A 24,625-nucleotide genomic window follows, 5' to 3' on the forward strand; every position below is an offset into this window, starting at 1 on the left:
TAAATATTTAATTTCAGCTACAAAGACATAATCAGTTATTATGACTGCGATACTAAAATTAAATAATTAAATTTATCCGTGTATTCTGGTGTTCTGTTTGTTTTTGGACCACTAGCGGAGGCTTTCTGAGGTTTGGGCACAAATCTGACCAGCCTGCTGCGGATCAGCTGCAACACAGTGTAAACATTTTTGATGCAATTTATACGCTCAAAAAATCTTAAGACAGTGAAATAAAGACCACGCGACACAGTAAGGATTGATTTTCAAACTTTCTCTTGCAATATGTGAAGTTGCAGCTTACATTAAAATGCCATAATCTGTAGCAGCCACGTATTCAGAGAAAAAAAATGGTTAATTATATAACCATTAAAAAAATCTGACAACATAACAAACAAAAATCAAAAAAAGCAATTCAATAAATACTGTACAGCGTCAAATATTTACAAAATCTCAATAGTATTAAGTTGATGATGCGCAGAAAGAACACTGTTAGTGGTTTTATGACAACAAAATGCTTTTGACTGTGGGATGACACCACGAGAAGATACTGGCCTGAAAGAGTTAAACGAGTGCAGTGTAAACGCATTTACATGTTCTTTCCTCAGGTTCATTGTGCTTCACTGTCGGTAGAAACAATCGTAAAATATTCAATGAAATATTAAATACCCCCCCCCAAAAAAAAAATTAAATAAAATAAATAAGCACTTTCATCGTACAAACATAATATCAGCCGAAACAATACAAATGAAATGTACCTACAAATGATATTTTTTACAGAAATCTCAGGAAATAAATTCATACTTTGTAAATCAAACAAAATTGATCCAAATAATTTCTCCTTAGTGCAGAGCTGTCCACAAACTTTTGTCCCTTTCGTGAGTCCTTTTTCAGTTGTGACGCAGAGCGCTCATCACTAAACAAAACAAAACAGGTACAATTCATCATCATAATCAATCAAACTGGCCCAAAAATATCCGAACGTGTTTTTCTCACCTGGTGTTTGAAGGACAAACGCCTGAAGAACTTGTTGATCTCCATCGCGCTGGGTTTCGCGGGCCCCTCGCTCCTGCTGCTTTCGTGGAGTCTGACGATTTTTCCTTTGGCGATGGCGGCTCTGAGGCTCATGCTCTTGACGATCCGGGCGCCGGGCTCTGAGTCGGGCGTGGGTCTGGAGGACACGGTGATGTAGGAGGCGTCTTTCTGGCGTTCCTGGTAACTCACTGTCAGACACACAAAAGAAGAAAAAATAAGAGATAAAACATGCAACAGTTAACCCTTTGAAATCTAAGCAAGTTGGCTTTATTTCTCTCAAAAATGTGGGAAGAAAGCAATGAGCAACCAAAAAAGAAATGACCCAAACATGTGCAAAAAATACCTGAAAATTATTATGATCATGTTTTAAAAAGTAAAACAAAACAGAAATGACCTGAAAAAAGTGCATATAAGAGTATATAATTATGTAGCATAATTTTAAAGTATGTAATTCTAATTATATTTTTTCCTTGATTTTTGTTTTTCCTTAGCTTTTTAAAAATAATTTTCCAAATCTACTTATTTCTTGTAATTTGTGGAAGTTTGCTACTTGCCTTTTTTTCATGGATTTGGAAAAAAATGCACCAATGTGCTCAGGGTGCAATTATCTGAAAATAAGTTTAAAAAAAGAAAACAACGAAAAAGAAAGAAAAGGAAATGTCCTGTTAAAAGTGCTAAAAAAATTCTAATAATTTTTTAACACAATTTTAAATATGTTCTTATGCTAAATCTGACTTCATTTTTCCCTGACTTTTTTTTCCTTTTTTCCCTAACTTTTTAAAAATAATTTTTAAATCTACTAATTTCTTGTAATTTGTGGAACTTTTCTTACCAAATTGCTAATTGCCTTTTTTTCATGGTTTTGGAAAAATAAAAAATAAAAAGTTGCACCAATGTGCTCAGGGTACAATTACCTGAACATTTGTTTAAAAAAAAGAAAAAAAAAGAGGAAATGTCCTGTGAAAAGTGCAAAAAATATCTTATAATTTTAATATAAATAATTTTGTGATATGTTATTATGCTCCCTGACTTTTTTTCCTTTCTGAAAGAAGTTGCACCAAATGTGCTCAGTGCTCAAAAGTTTAAATACTCGTGAAAGTCATTTAAAAGTAGTCCAAGAAAAGCGATTTCGCTCCAGGTTTAAAAGGGTTAATTACTATGCTGGCCTCTTTTTCTTGTCTTCTACTGAAATACTTTTCAAGACAGCTTTGTGATCAGGAGTTTCGATGGTGAATGATTCGGATATTCAGATGTTGTTCTGCAGCAGTTTCGAGCTTTTACCTGCCGAGGTGACCGCGGTGTCCGTGGTGCTGGTGAGCTCCAGCAGGATTGTGGGATGCGTCGGGTGCAACAGGAAAAGTTTCCTGATGAGCGGCTCCGCTGCAGCGACGCCCGGTGCCACCTGCACAGCCACGGGCAGTAAGTGTTCTGTTTATCCCTTCAAGTCAAACTCAAAGATGGTACCTTAAAGGTGCAGTTCACCTGAGAATCAAACATACATACTTTTTCCTTTGTTTTGTGTGTCGGAGATATCGGACGTCTTCTCTTCAATATATTTAGATTAAACTCGGCTTGTGGTGCTTAAAACGCTAAAAAAATGCATCTGAAAAACGCAACAGCAATGTCTCTTTGCAGAAATCATGACCCGGTTACTCGGATTTCTGTCTTGCTACGTCACTATCTTCTTTTAAAAACGTATTTTTTTTTCTGTAATCTCTTTTCGATGGATTGTTTTATTAATTTATGGTACCTGATATTGCATTTAAGTCTTGCACTGCAGTTTTTCAACTACTGATTTTTTTTCTTATATTTTTCTTGTGTGTTTTTCTTATATTTTTCTTTTGTGTTGTGTTTTAAAACTTTTTTCCTTTGTGCGTTCTGTGATTTTAAGCACTTTGTAACATTGGTTTTGATAAGTTATATAAATAAACTTTTTGTTATTATTATTATTACTCAAGATAATACACACCCCTTATTGTGAGCTGTTTCCTCAAACTGCAATCACCAACAGTATCACGTCACCAATTTTTAGTTATTTTTAGTGAACTAGTTTTACTATAATACTGTAATGAGTAGAATTGTATCAAAATTAGTGTTATGTATGATTATGTATCTTTTAATCAGCACATGGAAGCCACGTATGAGAAGAGTAATGCTCAATGACCCCCGCTAAACTATCTGAACTGATAACACAACGACAGGCGAGAGGAAAAATATGTACTTTTGATTTTAGGGTGAACTGTCCCCATAAGATGAGATGCAACTACAGCTGCCTCGTAATGGGAGTCATATATATATATATATATATATATATATATATATATATATATATATATATATATATATATATATATATTTTTTTTTTTTTTTTTCCATTAACAGACCACATTAATCTTGTTGTCCTCTGTGGCAGACTCACAGTTGTCTTGGTAACGTTCTTCTGTCCTTTGATTGGATCGCTGGCCCAGAACAGGAACGCTGATTGGCCAGTGGAGGTGGAGATCGCTGAAGTTTCCAAAACAAGACGGGGACACACAAACTCCTCGGACCAGAGACGCTGCCCATTAGCACCGTCGACAACCTGCACCTGAAGGAGAAAACCGGCACATTTAAAGCAAACACAGAGGTGAGCTAATTATATCCCCAAAACTCTAAATATTCTTCTGTCAGTTTAATCTTGCTTTAACTTGAGCCTCGATGTCTGAAAGGATCGTTTCTTTTACCTTCATGATGCCGTTTGCTGAATGCTGAATGAAAAGATCAAGGATCCCATCACCGTTGAAGTGACCTGAGGCTGGTTGGCTGTGACGGGTGAAGAAATATTTCAGGTAAATTTCGCAAAATTCTGATACACAACTTCTTTTGTTTTCAAAGCTTAACAGTGTTTTCATTTTGGGATTGATGGCATTTGTATATCAATCACTCACTCTGCGTTTTGTTAAATTCATGAAGAAAACTAATGATCTCACAGGTTTCCATGTTGAATAAGGAATCCAAAATCAGAGAAAATTATTGAAAAATTTAAAAAAGTTATAGGGACCATGTTTAATATCGGCGAGACTATATCAAAACAGCCGTTTACAAACTCTCGCACAACTCGTGCAGCATAAAGTCGAAATCTCATTTTTCAGAGAACTGAAAAGTAAAACTTATCAGTGCTCTCTCTTCAAAGCCAGACTCCACTGACAAAAGCAGTCATTTAACCTGACTGAATAAAGGAGCTGCTGGTTTGCTGCTGCCTCGCTCAGTTAGTTTTTTGTGTGACTTTGGTGAATCAGAATTAACCCTTTAAAGCACCAGAGTCGTGGAATAACACAAACTGATGAGCTGATGGAGGCAGCGGCAAACAAGCAGCTCCCTCATTCAGTGAGGTTAAACTACTGTTTCTGTCAGTGGAGTCTGGCTCTGCGTCAGTTCTGTCCGTTTGATGATAAATGAGGTTTGATCATACTGCACGAGTCTGAGAGTTTCTAAACTGCTCTATTCATATAATTTTGCTGTTGTGAAACGTGGACCCTAATGATGTGAATTCATCAAGAAATTTCTCTATTGTTGGATTCTTTGTTCACCATGAAGGCATGTAAGAAAAACACAACTTTAACTTAACACACGGTGAGTAACTGATCGATAAATGGTCATTTTGGGATGAAGTATTCCTTAAAGCCTCTTTATTTTAGTCTCATAATAACAGCAGTATTGCTGGCAGTAACAGAAATGTAACAGAGTCAGGCAGTTGTTACCTGTGAATGGGAGCAGAGCTGAAGGTCCATTCTTTACGTAAGTCTCTCTGTCTGAGCACTGACAGTTTGCTGGAGCCGTACACCAGCACCCAGTCACTCTTGGTGAAGTTGAGGTTAGAAACAGTGTCCAGGCTGTTGTGGTTGTTCCCAAAACCAGCCACAAGAGGGAGCAAGAACTCCACGCACTCTGATCCTCTAGAGAGAAAATGACAGAAAGGTGATTTTGACTTCTGTCAGTCATAAACTGTCTCATAAACCAGTCATTGTTATCTTTATTCACTGTGCATACAAAACTGAATATAACGTTTAGGTACTTTTACCCTTTTTATGTACCAAATGTTTTATGTATCAATTAATAAATCGCTTTCTTAGAGGTAAAAGCGTCAAAAATGCTGATTAGAGTAGATGTGCCTGAGTAATCTGAAATTCACTGATTTATTTTATTTATTTAACTTTTTTCACTGTGACTGATTATTTTAAATCTTTTAAGGGTAACTGGTATTTTCTAACCTGGGCCTTACTTTCACAACTTTTGTGTCTAAGTGAGTGAAAATTGGTGCAGTCAGGAGAGAGACTGCTGCAGCAGCGAAACAGGCTGCAATGTAACCAGTCGCGTAGTGTTTGCACCATCGCCACTGACAGACTCTGATTATTATTATTCTAAGTGTCTGAAACCTTATTAGAGGATCCTCACAGGAATAGATCGTTTGTTAAAGCGTAAAATCATATTTGAAGAAACAGAAACAGCCCCAAAATCACCATCGCCACACTCACCAGACTCCATTCAAATAAACAGTCATTTTAGCGTGTGTAGAGCCAGAAAATTTTTACATCTAACAAGGTGTATTAAGGGTTAATTTTAACCAAACCAGAGTTGGTGGCAGGTGGAACGGTAAAAAAAAAAAAACCAAGATGTTTTTGTGAGTTTTATTTTTGCACCTGTTGACTTTAAATAAAGTGTGTTTTATAGAGACAAAACTGATGTTTATTTACATGGAGTTTGGTGCGTATGGTAATGACGATTTAGGGGCTGTTTCTGTTTAAATGATAAAGGATTTTAATCTTTAACGAAAAGAAATAACGCAGTGGGGATCCTTTCCATAACATGTCAGACACTTCTAATAACAATTTAAGCCTGTCAGTGACCAAAAAAAGCACTCTCACTGGATTTGAATTGATGTTGCGCACCGAGTGGATACATTGCAGCCAGTTGGACACAAAGAAATGGGAAAACAGGATCCAGATTGAAAAATATTTAACCTGTCCTTTAACAAGTTCTCAAGCAAACTGAAGTTTAAAGATTCGTCTAGATTTCAGAGTCCAGTCTTCTAAGCAAATTATATAAAAATAATATTTTTCAGGATAATATGACACTGAAATTTTCATTTTTTTAACATGCATAAATGATCTCAAAATACATCATGTTTAATTTGCAATAAGCATTTACAGGCGAGTCATGTGCCAGTCACTGACCTGTAAATGAGAATGAAGGAGGAATTGGTTTTTTTGAGTCCCTCCCAGCCCAGATCCTTCCTCTTCAGAGCCTGAGTTATGGGCATTTTGCCAGTGGCGCGGATGTAGATATCACGCAGAGAGATGGCCTCGACGTTACCTGTGGAAAAAATACATTAATGCAAAGTCTTGCAAACAAAACAAAGAGTTCAGCTTTTTCCTTTTTGAACTTTTTGTGGCCCTGTATCTGCAGACTGAACGACATAGTGACTGTTTATCTTCACATTCGTATTCCTGGATGATTTTTTTACCGAGTCCAAAGAGGATGTAGTAAGCCCCTTCTTGTGTCTCGTGCAGCAAAGGACCAATCAGCTTTCCTTGTGCGGTGAGGTTGAAAGGCACGGGATGTCCGAGCTTTGCTCCTGTCAGCCCAGAGATCAGCGTCAGGGAGAGATCCAGAGCCTGAAAACAAAAACAGCACCAAAAAAAGGTATAGAGGTGTAGAAACATGATCTGTAAACTTTCCGCTCACATAAAGGGGGGCTGTCGAAGCTGTACCTCATCTGCAGGCAAGGTGGCAATTAGCAGATCTGGCACTGAGTCGCCCTGGAGGTCTGGAAGTAACACCGCCTGGGATTCAATGTTCTTAAGCAGCACAGACCACAAAGTCTTTCCTGGGGAGGGAAGGGAAATCCTTAAATACCACGGGGGGGTGGGGGGGTGCCCTTATAGAGTTACCTGATTTGTCCGGTTTGGGATCAAATGTGTGCATTTTTTTGCATGTCAACACAACTTTCAGAGCAAAAAAAAAACCCCAAACCAAAACTTTTTAAAGTGTGTTTGCTTTAAATCTATTTATTCAAACTTAATTCAGTCTGCACCCTCGAGTAACAGGTGCTTCTTTTTAATTTAGTGTCTTTTGTGTTTTTATGGAAATGAGGTTTAAAGGTCCAGTGCGTAGCATTTAGGTGGATACATTGAAAGAAATGGAATATATATAATATAATAATGATGTTTTCTTTAGTGTATAATCAGCTGAAAATAAGAATTGTGCTTTTGTTATCTTACACTGAGCTGTTTATATCTACACAAAGAGTGGATCCTTGTCCATGTTGCGCTGCCATTTTGCTACAGTAGCCCAGAAGGGACAAACCAGATGCCGCCTCTAGGTTTCAGCTCAGTCACTGTGTTTAGCAGCCCGTCCGTGACTTGAAGCATCGAAAAAACACTTGTTTTAAAATGTGAAACTCCTTTATTTAGTGTTAGTATCTGTTTGAATCACCCGGTTTGTGTGTTTTGGAGAGAAAGAGACGTCTGCGAATAATTCAGCTCCCAGTAATAACCTCCCGAATGATGAACACTGAAGGAAGTCTGACCTGGAGAGGTTTCAGCTCGTTGCAATCTGCAGTCCTCACAGCTTAATGCCACTAAATCCTAGACAACACTCCTTTAATGTGTCCTCTCTGGACGGGATATGATATGTGTTTATGTTTTTTTTAATAGCAGCTTTTGTACACCTGAACGACTAACAAATCACCCTTTTGCATGCAAAAAAGTAGATAATTAAGTATTTTCTATCCCAATTTAGTGTACCAAGTAACGTGATCAACAGTTTAAATGGACAGACTGCTCGTCCGTCACTTACCTGTGGTGCCGTTGACCGCCGTGAGGATGGATTTGCCGATGAGGAGGACCACAGGTGACGGCTGGGTGCTGAACTGCAGACCACACTGGATGTACATCACAGACTCCCGCATCACTTTCCTCCACAGCACCTGACCGCTGAGCGCAGACAGGGCCACCGCACTGTAAACTGAAGAGAGAAGAACAACAGCTGATGAACAAAGCAGGTCAAAAAGTATTTACAACAAAAATCAAAGCTTTAAAGGAGCAGTGTGCCAGATTTAGGGAGATTTAGTGGTGAGGTCTGCAGATTGTGACCAGCTGAAACTTGTCCCAGTTAAAATTACATTATTGTTCAGGAGATTTTTATTGGTGGCCGAATTATCGTCGGAGTTCTCCTCTAGAAAACAAACAAACCAGGTGATTTAAACCGGTAAAAACACTGAATAAAGCAGTTTCGTGTTACAAATCAGTGTTTCTTTCTTGGCTGCATGTCATCCTCTCTCTTTCATGCTTAAACTGTATCATCTAATAAATGCAAAAAGCCATAAAAGACAACTGAAAAAAAAACAATTAAATGTTTATCCGGCGCTGTTCTGCTCTTTGGATTCAGGCTGTTAGCCCAGCACTCACTCATGTGCGCTTGGCTTTTTTCTGTTATAATTTAAGATCAAGACATTCAAAAAAAAAGATTTTCCGGGAGCCAAAATATCCGAAAAGGGCTCTTCTTCTCCAAAACAAAAGGACCTGGTGGTAAAAACATCGTACAAAAGAGTTTCATCTTTAATAAATGTTGTATTATTTCAATTCTCTCGTCGTTGACGGTTGATGCTTATTAAGGTAGCCAATGTTTGGTTTGTCCGCTCTGGGCTACTGTAGAAACATGGCGATCTCCGTGGATGAGGACCTGCTCCCTATGTAGATATAAACGGCTCATTGTAAGGTAATGAAACACAAAAAAATCTTATTTTAGGTGTTTATGTGCTTAAGAAAACATACTTTCTCTATTATTTCGACCAATATATCCCCCTAAATTCTGCACACTGGAGAAGGAGAATGAAGATGAGATATTAAAGCTGAAACAAATACTTTTGTTTCCTTGGGTGGGATGGTTGTCGTTGGTCCACTCAGTAACACCCAGAAACACATCCTCCACCGAATCACCATCAACATCCCATAACGCCAGCGCGGGCGGAGTGACACCTACACAGAGAAACCACAACCGAGTGTATATAAAGTACTTATAATAAGCTCCATCTCTAGAAGCTGCCACGTTTAAGAAATGAACACATTAATGCATCAATAATTTTAATCCAATAATATAAAATATACGGATCTAAAATGGGCCCAATGTTGCATAGTGATTTTTTTTACTTTTGGTAAGTTGAGTATATTTTGATGCAAATACTTTTGTACTTTTATTTAATTAAATTTTTAATGCAGGACTTTCACTTGTAACAGAGTATTTCTACGCTATGATATTGCTACTTTTATTTGAGAAGAATATTTGAGTGTTTTGTTCACCTCTGGATTTCTGCCAAATACAAGGGGAATAAGCAATTAAAGAAGAAACGACCCAAAAATTAGCAAGAGATAATTTAAAAGTACAAGAAAAATATCAGATTTTTTTTTTCCAAAAAAAGCAAAATAATTAAAAAACTAAAGAGAACAGGGAAATGACCTGCAAAAAGTTATTTTAAAAATAATACTGTTGTAACATAATAAAGAAAACAATTTGATTTTTGTCAAATGCATGAGAAGAAGGCAGGGAGCAATGACAGAGAAAATGAACCAAAAATGAGCGAAAAATATTTTAAAAGAACAAGAAAAATACCTGAGAAGTAAAAAATAAAGTAAAAAATGCTATGATAATTTTTCCCTAGCTTTTTTCACTACACATTTTTCTCAGCTAAATCTAAATCGAATTTCTTGCAATCCGTTGAAGATTTCTCACCATGTTGCTCATTGCCTTTTCACATGCTTTTTTAAAACTAAAAAATCACACCAATTTGCTCAGAGATCAAAGGTTTAAATACCTGTGAAAGACATCTAAAAGCAGCACAACTAAAGTGATTTTGCTTTGGGTTTCAAAAAGCTAAAGACAAAGTGATGTCGAGTTTGTGTTTATGTCCGCTCTGCAATGATGTCATTGTGCATGCTGAAACAGGACGTGTGGAAGTTAGACAGATGCTCACAATCCTGTGTAATTACAGTCGGGTAATTAATGGGTGAGTCGGTGTTGTCTCGCCACAGAGACTCCCAAAAAAAGTCTTTATAAAGTGAGCATTATGAGTCGTTTAAGGTCAGTAGAGAAACTCTGAAAATGCAGCGATGTTGACAGTGGGGGTATAGACAGTCACCTCGGGTGCCATCCCAAGAGGACACCAAAATTGGGCCCCAAAAAAAACAGTTAAAGTGAGTCATCACAGTCTGAATAATGCATAAACAGGACCATTTTCTGGCCGTTTATAGTAAACCTCTTCACAGCAATATAAAACAGATATTAGACAGGGGATTCTGATATATTATATACATGAAACATGTTTTTTGCAGTTTTTCATGTGAAATGTTAGCCTATTTTTACCCTTTGCAACCTCGATCAACATCACTTTTCTTTTGTTGCGTTCAGATGCCTTTCATGGGTATTTAAAACTTTAAAACCTGAGCAAATTACTATTATTTCTTTTGAAAACATGAGGAGAAAAGGCACTGAGCAACATGGAAGAAAAATATTATATTTAGAAAATTATTTTAAATGTCCAGAAAATTATAGTTACATTATTTTACAGAATTATAATAGTTTCTAAGCCATTCTTTTCTGAGTAATTTCTTTGTTTTTTTGTGTTTGTTTGTTTTTTAAACTTTGTTGTTTTTTTTGTTTGTTTGTTTTAATTTTTATATAATTTTCAGTTACTTTTTACTCATTTCTTGATAATTTAGGGGTAATATCTTCTTAAGTTGCTTATTTACTTTAAACAGTTGAGTTACTGTCATAATAAATACTTTTGGGGTTTTTTTTGTTTCTGCACAAAATAAAAAAAATAACGACAAAAAACTGCATCGGCCAAATTGTTATTTTAAATATCGGTATCGGCCCAGAATTACCAAATCCGTGGTTCATCCCCAGTTCTTTTGATTATTATTTTATGCTATCAAATATTTTTTATTGTTTATTCTCCTGATGAAGTTAATTTCTAATTCTTTTATTTTGCCATTTGTTTTAGATTATTTATTATTTATTTGATTATTAGAACACAAGTATAACATGTTACTGAAAGCAAATCAGCGACATATTGTAATCTTAACTTTTATTGTTACCTGGGTTTTTTATTTGCATTTTGGTAATAAACATGCAGTACTTTGATTGCAGAGCTGCAGTAAATGACTTATTTTTATGGCTGCAGCTGCCACTTTACAGCGAAGTGTCAAACTTTTCTTACCTCCTGCGTCTCCCAGCGCTCTCTCCCACTGCGGCCTCTTGTCCAGTTCCCCCTTCTGGCACGGAATCAGAAACGCACACAGCAGCACCAGCAGCGCGGCACACACCAGAGGCACCAGGAAAAACGCGCTTCGGACAGCATTCTTCATCCTCAACCTCTTCTCTTCTGCATCGGCGCTATGAACCCCGAGTCCTGCGCCCCCCAGCGTCCCGGGCCCCCCTCTGTCCTCGCCGCCCCTGTCCCTGCCCGAGTCCCTGTGGCTCCAGTACTGCACGCCTTTCATGTCATCTCTGTCCTGCCTGGACTTGCTGGGGAGTCTTTCTCTCCATTCGTCCTCCTCTTCCTCCTCGTCCTCCTGCGCCTCGTCTTCGGCCCCCACCAGTCTTCCAGATCTGCTGCCCCGCAGCTTTGAGGAGCCCGTCCCGAGGCAGCTATCCCTGCCAAGGCCGTTTCGGGGGTAGTTGAGGACGAGGTCATCTTCTTCGCTCTCATCCTCGCTGTCTGCTTGGGTGAGTGGGTCGTACTCCCCGAGCTCCGAGCCCTTCTTCCCTGCACAGACACACGTTAAAATACACAGTTATTTATATATATTCTTTAAAAAGTATGCATTATAGATGTATAGTTTACTCTAATACTGCATTTTACAAAAGTACTCTTTCTTAATACTCCAATATATCACTTTTTCCCCCAAAATAATTCAATTTGCAATTAAAGCAATTATAGACAGAAGTTTATATATCTCTATTCATACACAGGAGGAGATAAACAGATGAAAAATGGATGTATATTTTGGCACACAAAACTATATGCAAGACAACATGCTAAATATAAATAGAATATAAATATAAGGTAGTTAACGTATAACTACTACTAATTGTAATAATAATTATTATAATGTTTACATGAAGGTTTTCTTGAGGTTTTAAGGATTTCAAATAATTTATTGAAATTAAAATAATGAATTAAATAATAAGAATAGTTTAAATAATAATATAGCATTATTGTAGCCTGTTTGTAATTGGAGCCCTAAGACTAAAAATACAGCAAAAGAAAATATCAAAAACTAAATACTAAAACAATTGTTAATAGTAATGATAAAATTGTGTATGATTTCATGGAAGTTATCTTGAGGTTTGAAAAAAATTGGTTGTAGCCTGGTAAATAATAAATAAATAATAGAAGACCTAAAACTAAAAATATATACAAAACAAGGACAACAACAACAAAAATACAAATACAACTTATAATAAGATAATTAATTATCAATTAATAGTTTTTTTATATATAATGATCAAATCAATGTTATTTTAAGGTTTACACAATTATATATATATATATATATATATATATATATATGAATATGAATGAATATGGTAGACTACTCATTATTGGAGACCTAAGACTAAAAAACTAGCAAAAGAAAATATTAAAAATTAAACACCACAACAGCTTCTTTATATGATACTGCTGCTGCTGATGATGATATGATGATATATAATGCCTAAATTACGATGATATATAATGCCTAAATTATGTTATATAAAGTTTATAAAGACATTGTTTAAATAAAACACGGCTACATACTATAATGAACACATGAAGGGTATCTTGAGATTCTGAAAATTCTAAATAAATAATTTTAATAATAATACATAATTATTAGTTGATAGTAAAAATATATTATATAATATTTAATAATACAATTATGATAAATAATTATAGGAGACCTAAAAAAATAGCAAAAGCTAAATAAAATAAAAATGTAAAACTGAATATCAACAACAACTAATTGCAATAATCTTATAATGATTACATAAAGCTTGGGGTTTAACAAATTATAAATAAATAAAAAGCTAGATAAATAAATGAGTATTGCAGTCTGCTCACGATTGGAGACCGAAAGTAAAAAATATAGCAAAATAAATATTAAAACAAAATATTACAAGTATTATTACACTAATACGAATACTAATGCATGATTACTTTTTACATATGTGACGTTAGCGTGTATAAAGTATAATATCTGACCTGGCGTCAGATGCAATGATACATTACATTGTTTACTCCCCGGCAGCAGGGCGCTGTATGTTGGGGTAACATTAGCTAGCAGCTAGCTAAAAGGCTTTGACAGAAAGATGTCAACATGCTGCTCTACATTCACAGAAAACCACATCCATGTTAAATTACGTCTTTTATCAAACATATCTATTAATGTGAGCCGACACGGAGCAGATAATAACAGTTTGAGACAAATCGGCGCATTAAATGAATCACCTGAATGTACCGTTAAGAGCAGCAGATCAGATCCCACACAGACCACCTACCGCAGCTTCGGACTGATTTTAGTGAATTATCTGTTCAAATCTGTTTCCTTTGTTTATTTGAGTGGTTAAAAACGTGTGGCGCATCTTACCGGGTAATTTGAGGGCACGGGACAGAGCTGCAGCCATTTCTCCTCTAACGGATCCGAGAGACAGCGACGTGAGGCAGCAGCGGTGATGGAAGAGCTCGAGGGCACCGACCCAGCAGGTTGGATCTGCGCCTGCCTAACTGCATCATGGGAAGTGGAGTTTTTCTCGCCATCAATGTTTTGCTGTTAACTGAGCCAACTTAAAGCGATTACTTCAATCGCTGACTCATGAATGAATTAAGTTTTTTCAAATCCAGTTATCAAGTTAACACAACTGATTGAAATAATTTTTAAAGTTGTTTAACAATTCTTTTATTTTTTATGCACACAGTTTAAAAGTAAAGGTATGTATACTTGAGTGTATTAAATTATATTAAGAAAAAACACACTACATTTATTTAAACCAGTGTTTCACATAAAAAAATACTGTCCAAGGTGATGCCTGAAATGACAGTTGTTAACAAACTTAAAATAATTACTTAAATGCATAACACATGAATTAATTAAGTTTTTTTCAAATCAAGTTATCAAGTTTCGCGAATACAACTGCTTGGAAATCCAGCTGAGAAAACTGAAGTAATTTATGTTTTCTGATTGAAGTAATTATTTAAGTTGTTTAACAATTCTCTTTCCTTTTTTTTTTTTTTTAGTTTATTTAATAGTTTATTCTTGTATATATGTGCATATTATAGACGTAACATTTTGCCAAACATTACATTAACTTAGAATTATGAGGTTCTATCTTACATTTTTGTCAATGTAGTTATTCAGATAATCTGTGACTGCTTGTTTTACATTATGAATGTTTTTTTTTTTTCAGTAATATACATTTTTGGAGTTTTAATTTTTATAAACAAAAAAAGTGCTCCTGTCAGTTGGTGTGGTTTAAATATCTCTCTGCTGGCCAAAAAGCTTATATTATCCAAATAGAAAGATACTGTTCTACCATCTTTTCCCCAGTGAATGAGAGGTTATGTGTTTCGTCCATCAAGAGAAAATCTGATACAACATTGGAGGGTCCACCAGAATATTCTGTGGCACTTGGCAACCATTTCTTTCCTTTGTTGAAAACATGGCAGCTACCAGCATAACTGTGACTCACTTTTTTTAATTACATATAGTATATTTTTTTTTTAAAAAAATAGGCCTATTTATTTGTTTTTAGTTGTTCTTTAAATTTTGTTTCATTGTTGTTATTTTTTATTTTCCTTTTTTTGTCTGGCTGTAAAGTTATCAATGATCCAGTGGTTGGGAAAGGGTAGGTTGGGTAGGAACTTGTATGATGTTCCAGCTGTATTTGTTTTTTTTGTTTGCTTGCTTGTTTTCTTTGTGGTGAGATATATTTGGAAAGTATATAATAACACCTGATCAAAGATAAGAAAAGTGGTAGTGGTGATGCTTTTGTTTTATAGTTTATTTTCACATCTTTGGGGATCGGGGAAGGTCCTAGCTCCGCGAGGCATCTCGCAAAGTAGGCAAGTCACCTCAGCAGACAGACCTTTACCCCTTCAAAAATTCATCTCGTTATGTTTACGAGGATACGGGCGTCACCCCGCATCGTTATTTTCCTTACTCATCAGTTTAAGGCATAACGAATCGAGCGTCGAAGAGAGCACTAGTCACTGCGCCCGGATGTTTTTTATTGTGGTGCAAAATATATATTTATGGATCACTTTATTTTCCCTTTTACAAACATGTACCTATATATCAAGTATAAACTTGTAAAAATACAATGTCGAATAGTGTTTAAAGATCACTAAACACGTTTAATAGGATGATGTTTATGAAAATCTAGCGCAAAGGCTCATGGGAGAAGAATGTCCGTGGTTAGCATTCCCGTCAGGAGTAATCGATCGCAGATCACTCCTTTAAATGGGTGTTGGCTACCTCTTGAATCGATGTTAGACTGTGTGTTACAACGTGAAGTCGACGTGTCTATTTAATTAGAAAGGACGCGGTCGACAAAAAAGTGATTTATTTATTCATATAAACATTGAAATACATCGCCGGTTGCCGACGGAGACGCAACATTTAGGTCCAAATCGGCTTCCGTAGCGTTAGCGGATAACTTCTCCTGCACGCACGCGCTGTGGGGCATTGTGAGAAAATGGCAGACGTCTCTTTGGATGAAGTGATACGACAGCGCGGTATTAACGCCAAGGCACCGCTTAAACGGTACTGAAATTACCAGTGCATTTTAATATTTTCTTCTATTACAGACGGGGCAACTTGTAGTGAAATTTCTAAAAGTATAACGTGCATTTGGAGTTGTTGATCGCTACATGGCTACATTTAGCTAACGTTAGCCCCTTTCTATAAGCAGCGAGTACATCGTAAACGCGAAGCTAAGCTGTGTTAGCTTTAGGCCTTTACGCCTTAATCTGTTTTTCATGATATTTGGAGAATTTGGCTTAGTTATTTCACCGGACTAATATTTAATATCGTCGCGAAAACGTGTAATTTTGAAGAGCTGCGTTCAAGTTGCGTACGTTCGTAACGTTAGCTTCTTTGGCTAGGCTTAGCCAGCCAGTCAGCTAATATTTATGTTGGCAGTAAAGCAGCTTTTTATTCCCATTTGTTAAATAAATGTGGTTGCTGGGAGCACTGGGTTAATCAGGAATGGTGGTCTGTTGAAATCAAAGGTCTCTTCTTCGCTATTGTGAAAAAGTAGCGTGAAAAACGAAATTATATCGTCTGTGTAAATAAAAGGGCCCTGCACGACAGCCATTATATGCGTACTCTGTGAAAACAATCAGATCTCTAAATAGTCTTATATTCTGTGATTAAATGAGAGTTTTAATGGCGATAGATAGATAGACTACACTGTGACAAATTCAAAGATTTAGGAGAATATTTCTTTGATAAAAATGAACGACATATATTGGGTTTATCCATTTTCCAGATCTCCAGAAACTGCCTTAAATATGTGGGGAGAAAAGTCATTGTGCCATTTTAGCTGCAAAATATGTGGAATATCGTCAGAAACAAAGAGAAACAAGCTCTACACTAAATGTGTATTTGTAAATAAAAAAAAAATATATATATATATATAAAATGTCAAATGTATTTATTCATTTAATAATGTGTTTCTTGCTGTGGCTACAATGTAACAAAAACATTTACACCAATAAAGCTGATAATGAAGGTTGATAGATATTTCGAGCATGTAAAAGAAAAAATCAGAAAAGAATTTTATGTAAAAATGGGAATAACAGAAATTGATGATAACCTTTACTCAATGAATTGATTCAAATGAAAGAGAAAAAAAAGTCATCTTGCGTGTTTCAAAAGGAATTGGAGGAGGTATTAATTCATTATATTCTTCTCCTTCTCAGCTAATCAGTAAATTGTTTTGTCGACTTCATTTATAACATAAATACATTTACACAAACACAGAGACTCATGCATAAAAACGTACACACTTATACTCTTAACTATACACATACATTCATACATGTGCATACATACATCCCACCAGTCTTCACATACATGCATATGTTCATATATAGTAAACATAATATGCATATATACATGCATATATACATACATGTAGGCACCCGCACACAACCAAACCCACAGTATAGAGTTTATAAACAGTAATTCAAGTTGCACGTACAGCATGGATGTCATACTGTGTCTTAGACAGACGTCAAAGTCTTTTCACGGTTTTGACGTTATGGTCCGTGTGTGCGTGTCAGCCCACAGCTTAGTTTGAGCATGTGTGTCCGTGGGGCTTTAAATCAAGCATCCTATCCCTCTCTTGTGAAGATCTTATCTTGTGCTCTCACACAGATTAAAATGAGTCTGTCTCTGGAGGAAAAGGGAAAGATAAGAGCCAGGTTTATTCCATTATGAGTGCTAAACCTGTTTTGTTAGACAGAAAAGATCTCTGTTACAAGCTTTCTTTTTTGTTACTGATTACAGTAGAGTATATTCAGTTTGAGGGTAAATTTTATTTCTCTGGTCTTTGTGTTATGAATGCATGCCCCTCATGTGCATGCGAATAATTTTAATGAACGCTGAACGACAACTGGGTCATAGAAATGTGTACGACACAGTGCCACTGATGAACTTAATGCAACTTTTGTCTCTCTTCCTGTCAGTCCCATGTTTGGACGGGGTGCAGGAGGGGTCGGCAAGAGTTTCGATGCCCGACAGAAGATTGGAGCGAATGATGTCAGACAGCGGCTTGGAGGAGGAGTTGGTAAGGATCACCATCATTGCCTAGACAAATAAAAATGCTACGTTAATTTCCTTTTAAAGCGGAAGAAAATGACCACCGCGGACTGAAGATCTTTACTGGGACTTTATTCAGAGCGAGCAACCTGTTTCGCCTGTAGCTTCTTCTGCTTTGCTCAGGGAAATTTCAAGAGTATTCACATGTGACTAAAACACACACGAGTCACATGACTAATTATCAACGTCTTTTTTCTTTTTCTCTAAGAGTCAATATCAAATATTCTAAAGTGAGCATAATTGAAAAAAACAAGACGATATTTACAAAAGATATCAGTCAACGGCAAGGAGGTCATGAATGATCATAATCAATATAAGAACATTTACAAAATAACATTTATCAAACACATCGAGAAGCCTAGAATAGTTATTAGAATTACACATTAAACCATTTTTTCACAATAAGAAAACTACCTGTTATCCAGCGGCCTAAATTTCTTAAAAAGGATAAACTACCGGTCCTACAGCTGTCCCTCTGTCTCACTAAGTGGGAAGGTTGAGTGTCAGGGGACATAGTGGTTCATTTGTCCCTGCAGGTCCACATTCCCTCTTGGATTGGGTGCTTCTTTTATATTCAGTGAAAAACAACCAATTTGGAAGTGGAGATGAATGCTGTTTGCCCTCAACGTTCTTGCTTTCCCCACTTAGGTTTCCAAGTGAAAGACGCCAGAGAAAAGCTGGGTCAGAAAGATGCTCGCTTCAAAATCCGTGGGCGTGGAGGAGCGACAGGCGGCGTGCAGGATGCCCGGCAGATGATCAACTCACGCAAACAGGGGCAGAATCAGTTCGGCGTCCCTGCACAGACCACGCAAAACACGGCACTAACACACCATCTGCAGAGCCCGACACTTGTGCCGCAGATTCAGATACACACCAACAACAACCTCGCCGGTGTGAACACGAGGCAGTTTGCCCCGAATGTACAAGGACTGAGTGCGAGGGGCGGCTCAACGCCTCAGCTAAACAATAATAAGAGAATTATGGATGCTCGCGATAGGCTGAGCCTCAAGAGGAGCATCGGAGGGACACAGACACAGGCAGCTGTTGCGCCGCCCCTAAAAATAACCAAAACCATCCAGGTGAGTTTAAAATAAGTTACCTTTGAGCAGATTAGTGACACAACCTGCATGTGTGCAAATTAAGTTTCTGCACTCTAATGTTTGATGTTTTTTTTTTTTTTTTACAGCAACGTCCAGTAGGGATGTCAAGTGGAATACGTGCAGCTACACAGGTAAAGCTGGGTTTTTTTTAGCATGTTTAACCCTTTGAAATATGGAGCAACATCAATTTTTCATGTGCTGCTTTTAGATTCCTTTAACAATTATTTAAACTTTGAGTCCCGGGAAAATTGGTTAGATTTTTTTCAAAAAAAATTTTGAAAAAGGCAACGAGCAAGGTATTATGAAATGTTAATACATTAATTAATACATTTAGAAAATTATTTTTGAGAAAGCTAGGAAAACACTGTAATTATATTCCCCTATTTAAAATGATGTTACATCATATTAGAATATATTTAAGTACTTTTTTCATGTCCTGTTTGTCTTTTTATAAGTTTATTTTTCATTTCTTTTTTTGCTTTTGTTTTTTTTAACTAATTTTCAGGTAATTATCTTGTCCTTTATATTAATATCTTGCTAATATTAAATTTCTCATTGCTTTCTTCCCAGATTTTAAAGAATTACACAAGATAGACACACATAGAGTAAAACGTGGAATTAAAACAGTTAATTTTCTCTCCTGCAGCCTCTCTCCAGTGAGCTTGATGGCCCCCACAGTAAACAAATAAAGATCACTACAGCTAATAATATGCTTCAGTCACGGGTAAGAGCTGCTTCCAACCAACACAGACACTCAAACTCTTTTTATATTATTATAAATTAGGTGTTTGATTCCCACATTTAATTTCCGTACCTTTACTTTATACAGTCTGCTGCAGCAGGCTCCACGTTCTCCATGTCGGCCCCGATCACCAAGGTGGTTAAAAATGATGCTTACACAGCCCCGCGTCCTCCCGTCCCTGTGGCTCCCACCCGACCCAACCCCAGCATGGCCTCCAGCCGGCCCTCAGCTGCAGCCCTACAACCGGTCTCCAGGACTCTCAAGCAAAGCACAGCAGAAACCAGCACGGCAGCTCCCGCCCCCCCTCAGGTAAACACTCCTGCTTGCATCCGTAGCTCTGTCTGCACACCTTCTCTACCTCTGTAGCTCATCTCCTTTTGATAATATTCAGTTTAGTACAAAAAGCCAGAAACATCTGATCCCCTTGAAACCTGGATCGACATCAGTTTTCCTGTGCTGCGTTCAGAAACTTTTCACAAGCTGTTGTTACCATTATTGCTGTTGCATCTCTTCCCCTCTCTCTTTCTCTTTCCTTTTAGTCATTATTGTAATTTAAACCGACAGAAAATGAAAGTATTTTTATAGGCAGCTCAGCCATGGTAGAACCACAAAAATCAAGGAAAAATGATGAAACAGGCACAATCTACAGTTTCAGCGGTCAGGATTTCTGAAACGCTCACGCTGGGATGTAGAGCCTCATGGAGAACGGAGCTAAACAACGTCAGAGACGTAATGTCCTCCACACGCTGCTGGTGGTTCGATTAAATGTCTAAAATATTGGGCATACTGTTAATATAATATACTAACTGACCTTGCTTTCATGCATGCACGCATTTTGTGCCAGATGTTTTTATTGCATATGCTTGATCATGAGGTGTTATTATATTTCTCTCCAGCCTGCTTTCAGTCCTTTGGAGGGGACAAAAATAACAGTGAACAACCTGCACCCCCGGGTCACCGAGGAGGACATCGTTGTGAGTAAATCATATTCTTGTCACTAACCTTTCGCTGTGTTTACTGTTCAGTGATGTCGTGCTGCGATGACTCATTTGTCGTGTCCACAGGAGCTCTTCTGTGTGTGCGGCGCCTTGAAGCGAGCTCGGCTGGTGAAGGTGGGCGTGGCTGAAGTGGTGTTTGTGCGTAAAGAGGACGCCGTGAGCGCATACAGGAAGTACAACAACCGCTGCCTGGACGGTGAGTGCCTGTAGCAAGGACGCACACATCAAATAGCTCTCGGGTTTTTGGGCACTGGCTTCAGTTCTGCACGCAGGTCGATGACTGTAACACTGAGTTTGCTGGTTGTTGACATCATTGTGCATCAAAACAAAGTGTCTTTGTTGAACTGAAGGATGGCTAAATTAGGTTCATGCTGTATCACTAAAACTGCTATTAATCATAGGTCAATTTTGTATGTTTCCTCTTTGTTATTCTTACCTTTCCTCTCGTCCTCCTGCAGGCCAGCCCATGAAGTGTAACCTTCATATTCAGGGAAATGTCATCACTTCTGATCAGCCCATTTTATTGTAAGTGCAGGCTTCATTTCCTCATTTCCTCTACGACAGAGATTTTGTTTGTTTGTTTGTCAGCAGGATTAAAGGAAAAACTACCGGCCCAATTTTCATGAAACGTGGTGGAAGAGTGAAGCACGGGCCAAAGAAAAAACAAGTGCATTTTTGAGTGGCTCTAAAATAGCGGGGCAGATACACAAATTATTTCTCACTGTCATCAAGATTGCAATGTGGGGCAATTATCCTCAGCAGAGACTGATGCTTTTTGAGGACCCTTCTGGTCTCAAATTGAACTGTAGCAGTTGACAGTGTTTTTATGCATTTACTTTATTTGCTTATTTCCTGCAAGCTTTAAAATGCCTCGAAACAAAATGACTTAAATTCACGTTATCCCAATTATTTCTTTTAAGTTCAGAGAACAGTGACATTGTTTATATTCAGCTTGTCTTATTTGAAAAAGCACCGGCATGCAGGTAATTGGTGGCACCAGGTCTTATTTAGGGAGTGAATACATACAGGTGCATCTAAAAAAAATATGAATATTGTGAAAAAGTTCAAGAATTTCCATCAGTTATTTAAGAAAGTGACATTTTAATATATTCTAGACTCATTACATAAATGAAAATGTTCAAGAATTTGTCTATTTGAATTTTTATAATTTGGCCTACAGCTAGAAAAATGTATTTAAAAAAATCTAAATATCAGAAACCCCCAACCTTAAAATGCAGATGAGCTGAGGGCCGCCATCAAAGCAACCTGAGTACATAAATAAACATGCTTTTCAGAAGTTGGACGTTTCTGTGTTGTAAATCAGTTTTTGAATGATCTTAGGAAATATTCTTATAATTTTAGATGCTGGATTGATTTGATTCTCATGAGCTATAATACAATAAAAAAAGCTAGAAATATTTTGATTTATGTGTAATGAATATACAATGTATGAAAGCTTAACTTTTTGAATTAAATTACGAAGAAAATTTAACTTTTTCATGCTATTCTTAATTTTTTTAGATGCATCTGTATGCACACACAACTTATATTGTTTTGTTTTTGTTTTTTTTACAGAATTTTATAAAACATTTGTTTGTTCTTTCATTTTATCTCACCAGAGTTGTCTGCTTTGTGTAGGTTCATTACAAAGACAAAAAAAATCCCAATAAAATCCATTTAAATTACAGGTTGTAATGCAATAAAATAGGCAATTGGCCGAGTTGTGTGTTCTGGGAATGAATATCAATAGTTACCTTTCTTACAAAGAACAAAAGCCAGATGTCCGTGGTATGAGTGGGTTTTTTGTCCAGTGGGAAAGGAGCTTATGGAATGACGACTATAAATTCTTTAAAAAATGATGTGCAGAAGTTCTGCATTTATTGAACCAAAAAAGGTGCATATTGTTTCGTGTTTTGTGACGTGTCGTTCCGTCTTTGGCTCCTGCAGGAGGCTCAGTGACACTCCCGGCGCAGGCAGCAGTACAAAGAAAGATGGTCTGCCCCCCTCTCTGTCTCGCCCCGCCAGCCAGCGAGCCTCGTCTCAGCCCACTCCGGAGGTGGACCCTCAGACCATCCTCAAAGCTCTGTTCAAGTCCACCGCACAGTCCACCTCCACCACCGAGCCCCCGAGCTCGCAGGCCACCGCCTTCCGCATCAAGATTTAGCTCATGTCTCGTGTGAATACACCGTCTGTTCAAAAACATATTACTGCATTCTCAGTGTTCATACAAACTGTGGTTTTCATCTCGACAGCAGGCAGCCTCATTCTCTCATACGAAACTGATTTTTACACATTTGATATACCTGACTTCTCCGAACGAGAAATTTATGGACACCGTCTTATTTGGTTTCCAAATGTCACCCGTTTGTTTCTGAGATGAGCCGGTGGAAAGGGGAGTGTGATTCGTTGTTTTAATCGGATGTGGTTGGGGATGACAAATCAAACTGGATGTATGGGGATTTTTTATTTTTTGTCAGTTTAATACCAGCCTGTTTGATTATGTTGAGTTTTTTTTTTAATACTCTCCACCCACCCCCACGTCCCCCCGCAAAAAAAGGAGAAAGTGCAGAATAATATGAAAAAATATGATAAAAGAAACTAATTGGCAGACTGAGCAGCATTGTCATTATTGGGCGACACATTATGTTTTTGTCTGTACGCCAGATTATACAGACTGAAAAAATAAAAGTATAGACTTAACAATGAAGTTGTCTTTAGCATATCTTCGCCACATCTCCTTTGACCTGAAAATGACCGAAAACACTTGTATCAGTTCTCCAGGGACGCTCAGACGAACTATAACACCACAATTTCAACAAACCAGTTTTTAAAAAGTCATATTATGTCGACATGTTTTGTTTTTTATCACCCGTGTTGCATCCAGACTCGTACGATCCATCTGTGACTGGTTTTACTCGGTTGTCGGGTTTTGAAGCAGTATATTGTTTAGTTCTTCCTAGTAAACATGACACTTGGTTTTTGTTCAAAGTCTGTAAATTACTTTCTATTGCTTTCTTGGTATGTCAGTCCAGAGACTAGAGAGGTCAGATCTGTCTGTGAAAAGTCGCCATTAAATATTTAGCTTTGTAGTCTGAGACTCGTCTTTCCTGCCTGCAGTGTGGTGATGATGCTTTTTTGCAGAGGTCGGCCTAAATGCTGCACTGACGCGCAGCATTCAGGTTCTTCTTATAGTGTCAGACCAGTAATAAAACGGCAACATCCTAAAGTTTTTATTTTTTTAATTAATATTTCTCCCCTTTATTTGGTTTCACTTAATAGTCCCATAGTCTTCTTATGGAGGGAGTCGTTTTTATCATTTTTTACAGTGTAGAAAAAAAACTGGGATGTTATGCACTTAAGATAAATGATCAAAATAAAAATATTTAAGAGTTGCATAAACAAATTTAAACAGAAGAAGGGCCTTTCGGGGAGGCACATTTTTTTCACAAAATTTCCTCAGTTTTTATTTCCTGAAGCCTCATTTAAAAGGTTATTCTTCCCATTAGAAAGATTTCACAAATAATATGCAGGTTCTCTGTAGATGGAGCATTTTCAGCTTCACTGTTTTTCAAGTAAGTATTTTGCTTTAATATTTGTAGAAGCTGAAAGTAACTTTACTGAGTAAAATATTAAATTAAATTTCAGATGGTTATTGGTAGCAGTTATTAGTAATTTTGGCAGCATTTTTTGGACGGATACAATTCTGAATTTAGCTGTGGCTGTATTCTTACATTGAATAAATTACAAAACAAATATAAATGTAATCAGTTACCACAATTGCTGAGAAAAAAATAGGAATTACAGTTTCTATTAAAATGTTTGTGAGTGCAGAGGGGTTACATCTGAATATAT

At 37.1% G+C, this 24,625-nt stretch overlaps 2 protein-coding genes and 1 non-coding gene across 4 annotated transcripts; 1 reads left to right on the top strand and 2 right to left on the bottom strand.

The window, feature by feature from the left end:
* Positions 1 to 256: 256 nt before the first annotated feature.
* On the bottom strand, positions 257 to 13,847 carry fam234b (family with sequence similarity 234 member B). 2 transcript variants are annotated; one of them, XM_088069130.1, is made up of 13 exons: positions 13,701 to 13,752; positions 11,288 to 11,836; positions 8,937 to 9,050; positions 7,870 to 8,037; positions 6,783 to 6,898; positions 6,536 to 6,686; positions 6,246 to 6,384; positions 4,773 to 4,967; positions 3,756 to 3,834; positions 3,452 to 3,619; positions 2,314 to 2,434; positions 994 to 1,220; positions 257 to 913 (listed from the first exon to the last, which is right to left on the bottom strand). In XM_088069130.1, exons 1-13 carry the CDS (start codon positions 13,735 to 13,737, stop codon positions 911 to 913), a joined length of 2,067 nt encoding a protein of 688 aa, XP_087925256.1. In that variant the 5' UTR covers positions 13,738 to 13,752; the 3' UTR covers positions 257 to 910. The 2 variants fall into 2 exon arrangements, with proteins under 2 accessions (XP_087925256.1, XP_087925257.1); XM_088069131.1 differs by lacking the exon at positions 257 to 913 and having other exon boundaries at positions 921 to 1,220; positions 13,701 to 13,847.
* A 1,286-nt stretch (positions 13,848 to 15,133) lies between these two features.
* On the bottom strand, positions 15,134 to 15,287 carry LOC121957340 (U12 minor spliceosomal RNA). The gene has a single exon (XR_006106757.2). It is a non-coding gene; the product is annotated as a U12 minor spliceosomal RNA (small nuclear RNA).
* Positions 15,288 to 15,642: 355 nt separating this feature from the next.
* Positions 15,643 to 23,862, top strand: poldip3 (polymerase (DNA-directed), delta interacting protein 3). The gene is made up of 10 exons (XM_042505825.2): positions 15,643 to 15,872; positions 17,801 to 17,901; positions 18,582 to 19,012; positions 19,120 to 19,164; positions 19,680 to 19,757; positions 19,863 to 20,084; positions 20,672 to 20,749; positions 20,840 to 20,969; positions 21,232 to 21,298; positions 22,721 to 23,862. The coding sequence occupies exons 1-10, from the start codon at positions 15,805 to 15,807 to the stop codon at positions 22,935 to 22,937; spliced, it is 1,437 nt and encodes a 478-aa protein (XP_042361759.1). The 5' UTR covers positions 15,643 to 15,804; the 3' UTR covers positions 22,938 to 23,862.
* The last annotated feature ends 763 nt before the right edge of the window (positions 23,863 to 24,625 follow it).

Source organism: Plectropomus leopardus, chromosome 18 (assembly GCF_026936395.1).
Source record: "Plectropomus leopardus strain MGB_pleo_1.0 chromosome 18, ASM2693639v1, whole genome shotgun sequence".
NCBI classification, from domain to species: Eukaryota; Metazoa; Chordata; class Actinopteri; order Perciformes; family Serranidae; genus Plectropomus; species Plectropomus leopardus.